Source organism: Glycine soja, chromosome 13, assembly GCF_004193775.1.
Source record: "Glycine soja cultivar W05 chromosome 13, ASM419377v2, whole genome shotgun sequence".
In the NCBI taxonomy this organism is placed as follows: Eukaryota; Viridiplantae; Streptophyta; class Magnoliopsida; order Fabales; family Fabaceae; genus Glycine; species Glycine soja.
Genome location: NC_041014.1, coordinates 10,786,388 through 10,802,841, shown reverse-complemented (window position 1 = coordinate 10,802,841; position 16,454 = coordinate 10,786,388). Strand labels below are relative to the sequence as shown.

At 39.2% G+C, this 16,454-nt stretch overlaps 1 protein-coding gene across 22 annotated transcripts; it reads left to right on the top strand.

Moving 5' to 3' along the window:
• The first annotated feature begins 1,026 nt into the window (after positions 1-1,026).
• LOC114380868 (pentatricopeptide repeat-containing protein At1g22960, mitochondrial-like) lies at positions 1,027-16,228 on the top strand. 22 transcript variants are annotated; one of them, XM_028339965.1, is made up of 9 exons: positions 1,027-3,562; positions 3,651-3,737; positions 4,304-4,487; positions 4,617-4,736; positions 5,634-5,710; positions 6,147-6,197; positions 6,331-6,379; positions 7,092-9,267; positions 15,450-16,228. In XM_028339965.1, the coding sequence occupies exon 1, from the start codon at positions 1,341-1,343 to the stop codon at positions 3,402-3,404; it is 2,064 nt and encodes a 687-aa protein (XP_028195766.1). In that variant the 5' UTR covers positions 1,027-1,340; the 3' UTR covers positions 3,405-3,562; positions 3,651-3,737; positions 4,304-4,487; positions 4,617-4,736; positions 5,634-5,710; positions 6,147-6,197; positions 6,331-6,379; positions 7,092-9,267; positions 15,450-16,228. The 22 variants fall into 22 exon arrangements, with proteins under 22 accessions (XP_028195766.1, XP_028195765.1, XP_028195778.1 ...); XM_028339964.1 differs by having other exon boundaries at positions 5,933-6,197; XM_028339977.1 differs by having other exon boundaries at positions 4,389-4,487; positions 5,933-6,379.
• The last annotated feature ends 226 nt before the right edge of the window (positions 16,229-16,454 follow it).

Here is a 16,454-nt window from a genome sequence, read left to right as displayed (position 1 = left end):
ATTTTAAATTCTATCAATTTTGTAAACTCAATGTATTTTATAAAAAATATTAACATTAAGTATATTTTAAAAGGTTTCGTAAATTTTTAAAAAACATTCAAAATTATTGATAAATATTCATCAATTTTTCTCACCTATTACATAACAAATCAATTTCTTCAAGCATATTTACAAATACAGTAGACCTCGTTCCCCTTCAATCATTAATCATGTTAATGGTATAAAAATTATATAGTGCAATGGCTATTAGTAGCATAAATACTTTTAATCATTCTCACAATAACAATCCAACCAAACAAAAAACATGTCCAACAATTGTTTCAAACCCCATTTATAGATATATCAAAATAACTAATTTACTAAAAAAATCATTTATATATTTATTCACTTATATATGAGTCAACTTCTCATGTTCATTAAAATAAACATGTAATCAAGATATTCCAAATTCGAAGAATTGCAAAGAACTCTCATACATTTGTTCCGGGACATGTTGTCCATAGGTTGCAAGAGTAAAAAAAAAAAATCATGAATGTCTATCGCTTTTAACAAAGAGACAAATGGTTATGTATAATGAAAAAAGAAAAAAACATGTCAATTTGCAGACAGCGAAAGAAAGAAAATTTCATAAAATCTTAAAAATTTTGGTGAGATTGTTTAATATGTATTTTCTACTAAAGTTTCATGAAATTCATCCTAAAATAAATTCATCAAAATATATATAATTTTAAATAGCAAAAGACTTTTTTTTAAGTTACAAAATATCTTAAATGAATACCAACAAATTTTGATTCAATACCATAAGATTTTCTTACAAATAAAAAAATCTTTTAAAATTGTAATTAAATACATCGCAAAGATAATCTTATAATACATGTATTATTATTACTTTCTTTAAAATTACAACTATTTGTTTTTTAAATCTGATTATTGCTTTCTGACAAGAAAAATCTGATTATTGTTAAACATTTTTAAATCACTCTTATAACTAAATCTGAACTCTAATTTATTTTCTTTTCCCTTTCACCACAATACACAATTTCTTTCTCCATCACTCGGTAGCAAAACAAGAACCAGGATGTGTTCTCCTCTGTTTGTGGTTTATTGAGGCAAAAGGAGTTAACGTTGATGCACAGAACTAAAATAAAAAAAAGCAGAGTGGGGTTGGAAAATGTTGATGGCATTATCGCCATCATCGTAGCCGCCACTCATAAACTGCATCCACCCACCCTTCGCGCGCCGCCAGCACCTCCTCACCCTACGACGGAACCAGAAACTGAAACCCCACCCTCACCTCAAATCCCTTTTTTTCCGCATGTTTTGTTTTATTCTTCTACCCAATGACCCTCTCTGTTAGAGCCTCCTCAAAACCCTTCTTAACCCTCAATGAAGCGCGCTTCCTCTTCCCCTTTTCCTTCTTCAGCTTCAGCACGCTTCAGTACAACAACAAGTTTCTGTTTCATGCCGCGGTCGCCGAACCGAAATTACTGGTCCGGGTTCTTAACACGGTCCGGAACCGCCCTGTGGTCGCGCTCCGGTTCTTCCGCTGGGCCGAGAGGCAAACCGGTTTCAAGCGATCCGAAATTTCCTACTCCGTCATCCTCGACATTCTCGCGCGGAACGGCTTGATGCGCTCCGCCTATTGCGTCATGGAGAAGGTCGTCTCTGTTAAAATGGAGAACGGCGTCATTGATGTCGTTTCTTCCTCCGAGGTATCAATGCCATCGGTTAAGCTTATTCTCGATTTGTTGCTTTGGATTTACGTGAAAAAATCGCTGCTTGAGAAGTGCCTGTTAGTGTTTTATAAGATGGTTAGTAAGGGACTGTTGCCTGACGTCAAGAATTGCAATAGGGTTCTTAGATTGCTTAGGGATAGGGATAATAACATCGACGTTGCGAGGGAGGTTTATAATGTGATGGTGGAGTGTGGAATTTGCCCTACCGTTGTTACTTATAACACAATGTTGGATTCCTTTTGCAAGAAAGGGATGGTTCAGGAAGCTCTGCAGCTTTTGTTTCAGATGCAGGCGATGGGGTGTTCGCCCAACGATGTCACGTATAATGTTTTGGTGAATGGTTTGTCTCACAGTGGGGAGATGGAGCAGGCCAAGGAGCTGATCCAGGATATGTTGAGATTGGGGCTCGAGGTTTCCGTGTACACGTATGACCCCTTGATTCGCGGATACTGCGAGAAAGGGCAGATTGAGGAAGCCTCGAGGCTTGGGGAGGAGATGTTGAGTAGAGGAGCTGTGCCTACTGTGGTGACCTACAATACGATTATGTATGGCCTTTGCAAGTGGGGGAGAGTGAGTGATGCTAGGAAGTTGCTTGATGTTATGGTGAATAAGAATCTGATGCCGGATTTGGTTTCGTATAACACTCTGATTTATGGTTACACCAGATTGGGAAACATAGGGGAGGCTTTTCTCTTGTTTGCCGAGTTAAGATACAGAAGTCTTGCTCCCAGTGTTGTGACCTATAATACACTTATCGACGGTCTTTGCAGATTGGGGGACTTGGATGTTGCCATGCGGCTAAAAGATGAAATGATCAAACATGGGCCTGATCCTGATGTATTTACTTTTACGACTTTTGTTAGAGGATTTTGCAAGATGGGGAACTTGCCAATGGCTAAGGAATTATTTGATGAGATGCTTAATAGAGGATTGCAGCCAGATCGTTTTGCGTACATAACCCGAATAGTAGGTGAGCTGAAGCTTGGCGACCCATCTAAGGCTTTTGGTATGCAAGAAGAAATGCTAGCCAGAGGCTTTCCTCCTGATTTGATCACTTATAATGTCTTCATTGATGGTCTCCACAAGTTGGGCAATTTGAAAGAAGCAAGTGAACTTGTGAAGAAAATGCTCTACAATGGACTTGTTCCAGATCATGTAACATATACTAGCATCATCCATGCTCACTTGATGGCTGGGCATCTTAGGAAGGCTAGAGCATTGTTCCTTGAGATGTTGAGCAAAGGGATATTTCCTTCAGTTGTCACTTACACTGTTCTTATTCATTCATATGCAGTTAGGGGAAGGCTGAAACTTGCTATTTTGCACTTTTTTGAGATGCATGAGAAGGGTGTACATCCAAATGTGATCACCTACAATGCTTTAATCAATGGACTTTGCAAGGTGAGAAAGATGGATCAGGCATACAATTTTTTTGCAGAAATGCAAGCAAAGGGCATTTCTCCAAATAAGTATACTTACACTATTTTAATAAATGAGAACTGCAACCTGGGCCATTGGCAGGAAGCTTTGAGGTTGTATAAGGATATGCTAGATAGAGAAATTCAGCCTGATTCATGCACACATCGTTCTCTATTGAAGCATCTAAACAAAGACTATAAATTGCATGTAGTTCGGCATCTTGAGAATGTTATTGCAGCTGGTGAATAAATTTATGATGTAAGGATGAAGAATGGTTATTTATTATTATCATTTTGGCTTTCTCACATGGCTAATGAGTAAAAGAAAACCCTATATTTGAATGGGTTTTGCCTTTTGAGGTGTAAATTCCCCCAGACAGAATCTTGTATATTTTTCTGACTGTCACGGTAAGAGTCCCTCTTTTTCCTTTGATACGTAATGCCTTATATAACTGTTATACTCCTCTGGCACTGATACAGTTTCTAATTTTTACAGGTTGAAGATGCCTGTGGTGTTCTTGATGATTAAGATGGACAGACTTCAACTATTAACAAGTTTTCACTCGTTATATCCCTAGACTAGGTAATACTTGGTCTTGGAAGAGTGTTAAGTTGTCCTGTGACAATATGCTGATTCAATTCCTCCCCCCATCAGAAATAAGAAATATTTAAAAACAAAATTGAAGAAACAATGGGTGTCCATGCTTCTTTTTGTTCTATTTTCAGAATGTGATATACTTTCAATGTAGTTGGTGATTAAATTGTACTTTTTTGGTTTATTGCTATATAACCATGTTTAATCCCAAAATGAACTAGAAAAAAAAAAAACTGTTGACCAACTTATATTTCTGCTTGTGGCTTATTTTATGTTTTTCCACTCACTCCCCTTAACATGAGCCCCATACTTCACGTTGGATATAAAGATGATATTATGTGTATATGGTAATGGTAACACATATCAAGGAATTTTTCAATTATTAATGGATGTAGAGTTAATGGTGTAGCATCTTATTCAAATATATTCTAAGTCTAGACAGTATGGTTATTTTGTTAGAATAAAATAATAATGAAATGAATGAATAGTACAAAAGACTTTCATGGTTGTATAAGCTATAGATTTTGTATATATTATTTGTTTTTTTCTTGCAGTCAGGGGAACCAATTTGCTTTGTGGCTATTTAAGCAGTGTGTAACTGCTAATTTTTCTTCAGCTGTTATTTGACTTCTGACATAGATACTGGACCTGCATAGTTGGTGGTCAATTCAAATACAGAAGCCAAACAATCAGAAAAGATTTAATCATAATTGATTCCTGATGCATTGAAGTATATAGGTATTCTTGCTAGATGTTTCTTTGATTTTCTCTGTTTTGTTGTCAATTTTAAAATTTAAAATGGCTTTGATATTTATCATTTTCTATAAGGACTGTTTGGGTGGAATAACTTGTGACAGGTTTCTGCAGATTCTGATGATATGAAAAAGATCAAAAATCAGTTCCCACCATTCGTTAAATTCAAAATGGTCCTTTAATAATGTTATGGACAGGTCAAAGTAGGCAGATTTGATGTTCCATGATCATGAGGTGAGAGGTGATTGTTCTCCTTTGATGGTTTAACCTTGATGTAAAAATTTCTGTTTTGATACCTTACATTTTCTGGTGTGCCGCTACTCTTTTATGGTAGGATTTGAAGGAGAATTTTTTTCACGAGTCTGCACTTGAAAGTTATAATGTCTTGTGAATAAGATCAGAGACTGTATCAGAGGGATTTTGGAATTTGGATATTGTTCTCAGTCTAAAAATATATTCATTTTGATCCATAGTCTGACATCTTCTCTTACTGTTTTAAACTTATTCGTAAATTTAGAATTATTTTGATTTTTTTTGCTGGTTGAAAAAGAAGAAAGGGAATAAGCTAGCAAAGTAAATTGTAGATCGGAAAAAAATATCATAGATGCCAAGGGCATGAAATCAAAAGTATATGAAGAGGCATTAATGAGATGAAAACTGAAAAGTATAAAATAGTACCTATGGACGCTGATGAAAATCCAATTTTTTTCTTTACTTAAAATATAAGCATGATAGTCTTTTTTTGTTCTATTTATGTCTCTGGTTTGGTTTCTTAAAAATTTTGTACCTTCGATGCTATTTGGGATTTTGGGTATAAGTTTAATGTTTGAAAATAAGGAAAAAACTGACATGTCTAATTGAACTGCTTCATAGTTTAACTGGCTCAAGCATCTTTGTTTGTCATTTTTGAAGAATGCATGTAGTTTAGACTTTAGACTTTTAAATGGCTTGTAGTTTAGACTTTTTAGTTCTTCAACAAGCTGTCTTCATTTTACAATATTTTTTAGCATGCAAGTTTAGTAGATTGCTTTTTACTATTGTCTCCAGTTCATTTTCTATTTTGATCTTTATACATGAATTTGAATCGAGAAAGATCTTTTTGACTACCATTTTACTCCTGATTTAGGTCAGACTGTAAGACACGATGCCTTCATCACCTGCGTCCCTCATCATCATTACTTTATGTATATGACATTTCGGGTTAAAATGTAAGCTCAAGTATCAGATATAAAGGATTATCATCTCAATGTGACAAATAGCTATGATTGTCCATATAAATGGGCATGTTAGCATAGATATGTATAATATATGTTTTCTATCAATTGCTATCTGATTATCTATTAACTATTTATAAAAAGTAAGTCTTCCTTGGCTAGGTGTCAGCAAGTTATTAGCCACGTGTTAACATTCTATTTTTCACTTTTTTTTAGATTCCTCTACCTGAAACCCTACTCTCTCTGTTTCCACCTTTTTTCCATCTTTCTCCTTCTCCCTTCACGATCGAGGCACAGCTTCGTTCCCCCTTTCTTTTCTCACTGCCAACCTAAAGCCTCCACTATGCATAGCTGCTCTGCCATGACTCCATTCACTCCGGCCTGTTCTCTCTCTAATCTGTGGTTGACAGTATCAAGCTCTCTGTTGCAGACTTGCTGCTGCTGCCGACGGCATCAAGCTTTATGTGGTTGACAGTATCAAGTAGATGCCAAACTCATGTTTTTTCTCTTCCTCCTTACTCCATCCATGATCAATCTGTCATGTGAAATTTTATTTTACCAAAATTTGTGGTTCTGACTAAGTGTAACCCTTTTTCCCCATCAATATTTGATAGTGATTAGGAAGGATGGACGGTGGATTGGAGTAGAAAAAAAATACTAAAGGTAACCCTTTTCCTCCATCAATGTTCTGCTCCATTCCCGATTTAATTTTAAGTTTTTATTTTGAGTTTTTGGGTTTTACTTTTTTTAATTTTACACTTCATTATTTTTTCTCCTAAACCCTAAAGTTCTAGATGCAGAGATGTTGTGCGTCTTTCTTAACTTAATTGTTTTTGTTGTCACAATATGCCACAACATATATAAAAAATATGTTCCACATCAATTCTCTGTATTTGATTATAAATACTTTGTTGTGCAGTGATTGGTTTTGAAGTTTGAGAGGTCTGGGTGTATATGCTTTCTTCTCTGCATCACGGGTCTCCTCTTTTTGTTTGTTTTATATATACTTCTATGGGATATTGCGAACAGCAGGGAACACTCCAAATATGTATAGTAGGATGGTGGCATAATAGCAAATGAATTAGTTAAATATATTATATATTATTTCTTACATTGCATGGTGATAGCCTGGATGTATATATGACACCACAAATCAGGGTTGCAACATTTTACGGAATCTGTAGATAGACTAATGAAGTTTATTTTCATGATTTTTTTACAAAACAAAATTAGGTTGGCAAATTCGTGTGTTATGGCTGAAATTTAGTTATTGCCTTTTGTTCTCTATTGCACAGACTGGAAGGATATGATTTGAACTATTCCAAGTAATGGTTTCTCTCATTTTTAACCTCAATCATTTTTTTTTATCTGCCAGGTCAATTATGGGAACCTCATGTATGGACTGATGAAGGAGTATATCCAACATAACTGAAAGGTCCTGTCTGAGTGAGTTATCTATGCATGAACACTATAGCTTTAAGTCTTTGGCAGATATATCATGAAATGCATTTCCAGGAAACAAAAATGTGGTGATTCCTCCTACTTTAGCAAACTTTAGGGGTAGTTTATGTTAGAATCGTTAATCTATCTTTCAGGATTTCGAGTGTACTACACTGTATAACAATCAATTTTGTAAGCTTGCAATTCACAAACTCTTTGTGTACTTTTTAACTGCATGATTTTCCTCCTCCATTACCATTTCAATTACTCTGGTGTCAGAATTATGGTACAATCCAATAAACCTTGATTCCAAGTACTGGTCGATTTTATGGATCATTTGCTGCCATTAGCCTCTGTAATATATGATTTGATATGATTGTGATATGATTGAATGTAAATAGGGAAATTAGGTATATTTGTAGGGATTTCTGTTTCCTCTATTTCCTTAATTATCTTGTAGGGACCTCCAACCACCGTCGCCCTTTCCTGGCGACCAAAACCTCCAACGGCATGCTGCCATCCGCCACCGCAAGTGCTCCCACGCGCTTCTTCTCCGGTGTGTGAAGTTCACGTGCATCCTCCTTTTTGGCGCATGACACATCTCTGACAACACCCACTCACCGGCGAGACCACCCCTGGACTCCTGCATCTCCAGCAACCCACACGAGTCTCCTGTTTGGCTATTTTGATTTTATTTTATTTTAATGGCCTCTTCGGGTCAGTGTTGTTAAATGGCGGCCATGGCGGATTTTTGTGGTGGATTTTCGAAAAAACGCCACCGAATAGCGGTGGCGTGGCGGGTTTGGGATGGCGGTGCCATGGCGGTCGTGGCGGTTATGGTGGGGTGGCGGAAATGGCGGTTTTTTTTTTGCTTTTTGTCCGCGGTAGGAGTTGGGCTGACCCGACCCAACTCTACCCGGTTATTCATTCAACTAAAAGACCCTCCCACGCAGCTCTGTGATTCACAACAGCCTACCATCTAAGAGAGAACCCAACCGCGAGCCTCCCCTGAACCCAGCCGCGTCCCTCCCGCACCCCGCCGCACCCAGCCACAGCCGTGACACCCGCAGTCCGCACGCGCATGCAGCTGCGACACCTGCAGTCCACATGCGCACGCAGCTGTGACGAGCTCCGGCAGCGACGCACCGGCACGAACGGCGGCGACGAGCTCCGGCAGCAACGCACCTGTCACGAACGGCGGCCTGCAGGTTTGAGAAGTTTTCGCGAAGAAGACGAAGCTTTGTCGCGAAGAAGAGTAGGGTTTTTTAATTTTATTTTTGCTGTTTGACACCCCTTTTTTCTGTCTGCAGTTTTTTTTCCTTTTTCTATTTGACACCCCTTTTTACTTTTAACAGTCCCATTTTTTTTTCCTTAACATGCTATTTTTGCTGTTTGACACCCCTTTTTTCTGTCCGCCATGACATCCGTCATTTTCCGCTACGCCATCCGCCATATTTTTATGGCGGATTTTTGACTTTCCGCCATGAACCGCCATCTGCCATTAACAACATTGCTTCGGGTACTTCAAACAGTGTCCCAGCCACGATGTTTACCAATGCTCCACTTATTCCTTGTGCCCCACTTATTCCTTGTGAGAAATTAATCGGATCTGCCAATTATACTACTTGGGCAGCCACTGTCCAGCTTTGGTTTTGCGGTTAAGGACGTGCGACCACTTGACCACTAAGGCTACGGACATTCCTGAGAAAGATTGACCCAGTTGGTGACAAATCGACACCTCTTTGTGCAGTGTCCTTTGGTTCTCTATTGCTCCCAATCTTCAACCTTCATACCAGTCATTTTACACGTGTTATTAGTTTTGGAGCAAAGCCAAGAAAGTCTACTCCAACGATGTTCATTGTCTCTACAGGGTGATAACCACTATGTTGTCCACCAAACTTTATAATATGGATATGCAGACCTATCTTGGTAAGCTCGATCATTTGCTTGCTGATTATAACAATTTGAGGCCTTTCACTTCTGATGCAGAGACCTTTTACCTGCAATGTAACCAGTACTTCATGGTTCTAGCTCTTGCTGGCCTCCCACATGACCTTGATTCGGTGGGTAACCAGATTCTATCAGCCCCTTCTGTTCCTACTTATGACATGGTTAGTGAACAGTTACTACGTCTCTCCACTCTGCATGTTTTTGGTCAGTCTGAGGCATTTTTAAATTGGGAACATCAGTTATCCGAGGTTAGGAGCGATCACTATTATTTAATTATTCGAATTTCGAACCAATTAGAAAGTTCAATTTATAAGGTAGAATGGTGAAGACACCACAGTAAAATTTATTTTAAATTACATGCTTCTTTAACAGTACTAAATGGAGTTTCTCCTGTGCTTTTATTAAGGTAAATGTGGTAAATTGGTAATCATCCACTGTAGAAGACAATTGCAAGTCTCTTTGTAGAATAGGAACCGTGAGACCATTCTTGGAGTAGTTATCTCACGGTTTTCGTATTTGGTGGGATTTGTACTTTTGTAGACAACCCAAATCCAAATGAAAATATTTATTAAATTAAAGAAAACAAGGGTTGGGAACCAGGTAGTCAGAAAAGACGTCTATATTTGAGATGACACACAAATTACATAATGTCCGTGCATCACATGGGTTGGACACTAGATAATTCATATTTCACTAAAGATGTTAGTATGATATGTTAGTTTAATTTATAGTTCCAGCTATGATTATGTGAAGATTTAATTTATGATAGTTCTTGATGCGTACCAGAAATACAGCAATTCAATATAACAGTGATTATAATAGAAATAGTAGATTGTGAGTATAAAGAGAGCTTTATTATTTGATAATGGTTGAAGGTTACAGATAAGGAAATATATTCCTCAGATCTGACACAGGCCTAGCCCTTCTAGAAGGTTGATACAACCTTCTATCCAATCTTAGCTAACAGCCAAAATCTCCCCGTACCCATATCAGTCTCTCTCCCCTCCTTATATCTTCGAAACAAATGCGCTGGATTGCTCTCTTTCTATGACACGTCGCCCCTTGCTAACAACCTTAGCCACCAAAGACCTTTCTACCCTTCCTCCTAGTATAAACCAGAAAAGGTCTGACTCCATTCTGTGTTGAGTGAATCAATTGCTGATGTGGATATCCTTCATTCTCTTGGACTCTATCAATACTTCCTTCTTCAGAATTGACCTTGTCCTCAAGGTCAAAATTTGGGAATTGACTTCTCATCATTAATTCTTCCTCCCAAGTAGCTTCTTCCATAGTTTTACCCTTCCAATGGATCAAAAATTGTCTCACTTCTTCACCCTGCTGCTTAATTTTCCTGCTAGCAAGTACAGCCTCAGGTTCACATGCTTCAACTGGGTCTTCTAACAAATCGGGAAGTTCCTTATCCTCTTGATAATTACCCACAGCCTTCTTCAATAGGGAGACATGGAATACAGGGTGCACTCTGGACCCTTCAGGTAATTTTAGTTTGTAGGCTACTCCCCCAACCCTCTCAACTATTGGATAAGGCCCATAGTACTTGGCAGCTAGTTTGGCATTGATTCTGGTAACTACAGACTGCTGCCTGTGAGCTCTTAGCTTAACAAATACCCATTCTCCACACATAAAACTTCTATCAACTCTCTTCTTGTCTGCCTGGCTCTTCATTCTCTCTTGTGCCTTCAGCAATTGAGTTTTTAACTGTCTCAAAGCCTCATCTCTGTCCATCAGATCCTTCTGAACACTTGCTACCCGAGTCTCTCCCTGTGTCCAGCTTGTCAATAGTGGTGGTGGCCTTCCATATACAACCTCAAATGGTGTCTTGTCTGTCGATGAATGGTAAGTGGTATTATACCAATATTCAGCCCAATGTATCCATGTTACCCAGGTCCTTGGCTGATCAGAAATAAAGCACCTCAGATATGTTTCCAAACATCTATTCACTACTTCTGTTTGGCCATCCGTTTCCGGATGGTATGATGTGCTCATCTTCAGCTTTGTTCCCTGTAACTTGAACATTTCCCTCCAGAAGTTACTCACAAAGATGGGGTCCCTATCACTCACAATTGAAAGTGGAATGCCATGTAATCTAACAATTTCTTTACAAAAAATTTCTGCTATACTCCTGGCTGTATAGGGATGTTTTAAGGGAATAAAATGTGCATACTTAGACAGTCTGTCTACTACCACCAATATTGCTTCAAACTGTTTTGACTTGGGTAAGCCTGTAATGAAATCTAGTGAAATATCTTCCCATATTTGCTCAGGTATAGGGAGTGGATGGAGCAAACCCCCTGGAGAAGATGCCATATATTTTTGCCTCTGACAAGTGTCACATTGTAAAACAAATTCCTGAATCATGCCCTTCATTCCTATCCAATATAGATTGGCAGCCATTCTTCTATATGTCTTGTAAAAACCCGAATGTCCTCCCTGTGGCGTAGAATGAAATTCTTGTAAAAGAGTAGGAATAAGAAGTGATTTGTTGGAAATCACTAGTCTGCCTTCATAAAGAAGTGTGCCTTGTCTGTAACTATATCCTGGCCATGATAGAGGATCTAATTGGATTTCAGCAATGATTTTCTGTAATTTACCATCTCTCTGCACCTCTGCCTTGATCTGTTCTCCTTGTATCCAGGTTGCTATGGAGCTCATGGCGCTCAATTCACTGTCTTCATACACTCTGGAAAGTGCATCAGCCCCCTTGTTGAGCTTGCCCTGCTTATACACAATGTCAAAATCGTACCCCATTAGTTTAGCAGCCCAATTTTGTTGCTCAGCAGTCATTATTTTCTGTTGCATCAGCTGTTTTAAACTCCTCTGATCAGTGGACACTACAAACTTCCTTCCTAGGAGATACGGTCTCCAATGCTGAATTGCCAATACTACAGCCATTAGTTCCTTCTCGTATGCTGACTTGGCCAGGTTTCTAACTCCTAGAGCTTTGCTGAAGTAAGCCACTGGTCTTTTCTGTTGCATCAATATAGCTCCCAGACCTGTACCTGAAGCATCACATTCAATAACAAAATTTGTAGAAAAATCTGGAAGAGCCAGAACTGGTGCAGTTGTGAGCTTCTGTTTTAGTGTATCAAAAGCTGCCTGTGTCTTCTCATCCCATTTGAAACCATCCTTCTTAGTTAATTCTGTCAAAGGTTTAGCAACCTTACCATAGTCTTTGATAAACTTTCGATAGTACCCCGTGAGACCCAAAAATCCTCTAACCCCTTCTTTGACATTCCTTGGTTGAGGCCATTGAAGTACACTAATAACCTTGCTAGGATCCACAGCAACCCCATTTTCTGAGATTACATGACCTAAATACTCCACTGTTTGCTGAGCAAAACTACATTTTTTCTTGTTTACTACCAAACTATGAGTAGACAATAAACCCAACACTTCCCGTACGTGTCTCAAATGAGAGTCCCAATCTTGACTGTATATGAGGATGTCATCAAAAAACACTAACACACTTTTTCTGAGCAGGGGCCTGAACACATCATTCATAAGGTTTTGAAAAGTTGAAGGGGCATTTGTAAGCCCAAAGGGCATGACAAGAAACTCATAGTGACCTTCATGAGTTCTAAACGCTGTTTTCTCAATGTCAGAATCCTTCACTCTCACTTGGTGATAGCCTGATTTGAGATCTAGCTTCGTAAAGAATTTGGCTCCATGCAACTCATCTAACAATTCCTCAATAACAAGGATAGGAAATTTATCGGGAATTGTTACCTTATTGAGTGCTCTGTAATCAATACACATCCTCCATGTGTTGTCTTTTTTCTTCACCAGGATCACGGGGCTAGAAAATGAACTTGTGCTGTGGCGAATGATACCGGCAGCAAGCATCTCCTGGACTTGTCGCTCAATCTCATTTTTGTGGTGATGAGGATAACGATACGGACGAACATTCACTGCTCCATGTCCATCTATGAGATTGATGGCGTGCTCTTTCTTCCTTCTTGGGGGTAGGCTCGAAGGCGTTTGGAAAACGTGTGCATACTCACCTAACACCTCCTCCAACTCCCGGTGTTGGTTTTCTGACAACACAGATTCACAAGTTGTTTGGAAAACATTGGCATACTCGCCCAACACCACCTCCAACACCCGGTGTGGGCTTTCAGTCCTAATGGATTCACAAACCACCTTAGGCTCGACCCCCTCAATTCTCCACACCTCCCCTTCTTTCTTGGGCCTGGGCTTACCCACAATACTTTGTAATGCTATCATGGGATTTTTGCACCCCTCCTTATTGCCAAGAGTAACCCATCTTCCTTCTTCCCAAAAACTCAGTGTATGTTGTTTCCAATTAATAATGGTATCTCCCAAAGTTTTCAACCATTCCATGCCTAACACCACATCAATTCCTCCTAATTCAAACAGTTGAAGATTTGGCCTTAATTTGTGACTGCCAATATACATCTCTAGCTCCTTACACCTCCCCTGTGCTTCTATTTGAACCCCATTCCCTAACTTGACTTTCATTTGTTGGGTCTGTTCAATTGGCCAATCCATGTGGTGAACTAGCTTTTGTGAAATGAAATTATGGGAAGCCCCACTGTCCACTAAAATGAGAACTTCTACACCCTTAATTATCCCTTGAAACTTCATGGTTTGATGGTTCTCATGAGCTATGTGATGTAAATCCAACATACTCATCTCTCCTTGCTCATCTTCCTCCCCTCCTTCTACTTCAACAGCCAAGACCTTAGCCTCTCCATCCTCTTCACATTCATCATCCACTATTAACACCCTAAGATGTTTTTCGGAACATTGGTGGCCTGGATTAAAAGGCTTCTTACATTTGAAACACAAGCCTTTTCTCTTCCTCTCCATCAGCTCATTGTAAGAGAGATGTGTGAATCCCCTATCACGAGGCCCAATATGTCTATTATCTCCTTGGGCCTGTTTGTCACCTCTTAGCCCACTTCTCATACTGCTACTTACACCCCCTTCCTTATTTTTCACCATCACCCAGTCTGATACTCCTTTGTTTCCACCATGAGAATTGGACCGATAAGGCCCATTTTTAGGCCCACGCCCAAATCCAGATCCATTTCCACCCTTGACCTCTTTCTCTACTGCCCGAGTCACTTGTAACAGCTTCGTTCTACTCATTTCTCCCATTGTTGCCAAAGTGCGAACCCTTCCCCTAATCTCCGATTGCAAACCATGGAGGAAGTAACCCTGGAATTGCTTCTCTGGTAATCGCGGAATCTGAGCGATTAAATACTCAAATTCTGTGATATAGTCCTCTACCGATCCCTCCTGTTTCAACTCTGTGAGCTGTTCGTACACGTCTCCGTCGCCATGACCACCGTATCTCTCGAGTAACGCTATTTTCAACGATTCCCAAGTCAGATCTTCATCTTCTCCGATGAGGGAGTTGAAGAAATGTATGGTGGGTCCGTCCATACAAAGTTGGGCCAAGCTCACCTTCACTTCTGGCGTGGTGTTCTGTACTCGGAAGTAAACTTCAGCTCGCGAAATCCAGCCGGCGGGGTCTTCTCCTTCAAACGAAGGTAACTCCACCTTCTTCGCCGATTGATGAAATTCATTCATCTTATCAGCGTGTGACCCTTTTGGAGTTTCCGTCTTCTTTTCTGGTGTCTCCTTGTTCTTGCTTACCGCACTTCCAGTCCCTTCATCATCCAGCGATTTTCCGAAATGTTTCTCCAACATCGCGATCAGATTCGCGTGATTCTCCTTTACTTCTTCCTGGAAACTCACCAAGGAAGATCGCACCACCGAGATCTCACCTTCCAACGCGTTCACACGTGCTTCCATTCTTGTAAATGCTGCTATCGTGATTTTCCTAGCCGGCATTCACTGGTTTCTCCGACGATGTATATCCGGCAGGTCGGACCAATTTGATGCGTACCAGAAATACAGCAATTCAATATAACAGTGATTATAATAGAAATAGTAGATTGTGAGTATAAAGAGAGCTTTATTATTTGATAATGGTTGAAGGTTACAGATAAGGAAATATATTCCTCAGATTTGACACAGGCCTAGCCCTTCTAGAAGGTTGATACAACCTTCTATCCAATCTTAGCTAACAGCCAAAATCTCCCCGTACCCATATCAGTCTCTCTCCCCTCCTTATATCTTCGAAACAAATGCGCTGGATTGCTCTCTTTCTATGACACGTCGCCCCTTGCTAACAACCTTAGCCACCAAAGACCTTTCTACCCTTCCTCCTAGTATAAACCAGAAAAGGTCTGACTCCATTCTGTGTTGAGTGAATCAATTGCTGATGTGGATATCCTTCATTCTCTTGGACTCTATCAGTTCTTTATATATTCATTTATATTATGTATTTTGCAAGGTCCTATGAATTTTTCCATGAGCATCATCTTCATCAAGAGATAAAAAATAAATAACAGATTGTCCTTCAGGCATCACCAACAGGGTAGATGGCAAGCAAGAATTGGCCAAGTTGCAGGAAACAAGGATCTACACTTTGATATGCATCATTTCAACCAGTGGTCTTCTAACTTGAAGGAGCAGCTGTCTTAGGGGGGTTATGTCTCTGTTGTTTTTGCTTTTGTGTCTATCTTTATGTTGGGTTAGGCAACTTGCCTTGTATATTTGTATCCTATTTCCAGTACACCTAGTACTGAGTTATATATAATAATATCTGATTTTTGCTGTGCAAAAAAAAAAGAAAAAAAAAAGGATCTATACTTTGGAACATATGGCAAGTTTTTAGCTTCTACCTTGCTATCTTGCTGTTCATAGCAAGAATGTGCTAAGGGATAAATATAATAATGTAAGAGAATGTGCCCTTGGTGTGGACTGCAAACTGAGACTACAACACATACTCTTCTGATGTGTGATGAGGTTCGCAGACTATGGTTTGCATCACAATCAATGTAAGATTAGATGTTAATGATGGCATAACTATTGCTGATCTGATTAAATTATGTCTAGATACAGTCGATGAGGGAGCTTTAGAATGGATTTTTGTTCTTGCTTGGTCTTTCTGGAATTTAGGAACCATATGGTGTTCAAGCAAAAGAAAATGATAGTTGAGCAGATTATGCAGCAGGCACATTGCCTCATCTTACTGCCTGTTGAAGACAATCAAAGTGTTACAAGGAGGAATGAAAGATGGCAGAAGCCATTACCTAGCCAAATTAAAGCAAACTTTGATGCTGCTGTTAGAAAGGGGGTTGCAACTTTGGCAGCTGCAACAAAGTTTCTGCCAAATACTTATATTAAGAGAAGAGTATGATAGTGCGTAGGAAGATAGTATATTGTATTTTTATTTGCAAAGGAAATTTTTGTTCCATATAAATAACTGTTCCCTACTCCCTGTGTAGGTATTAAA

What these genes read in the sequence shown, in the direction of transcription:
- LOC114380868 (XM_028339977.1), top strand. Translation starts at nt 1,341, where the DNA reads ATGACCCTCTCTGTTAGAGCCTCCTCAAAACCCTTCTTAACCCTCAAT.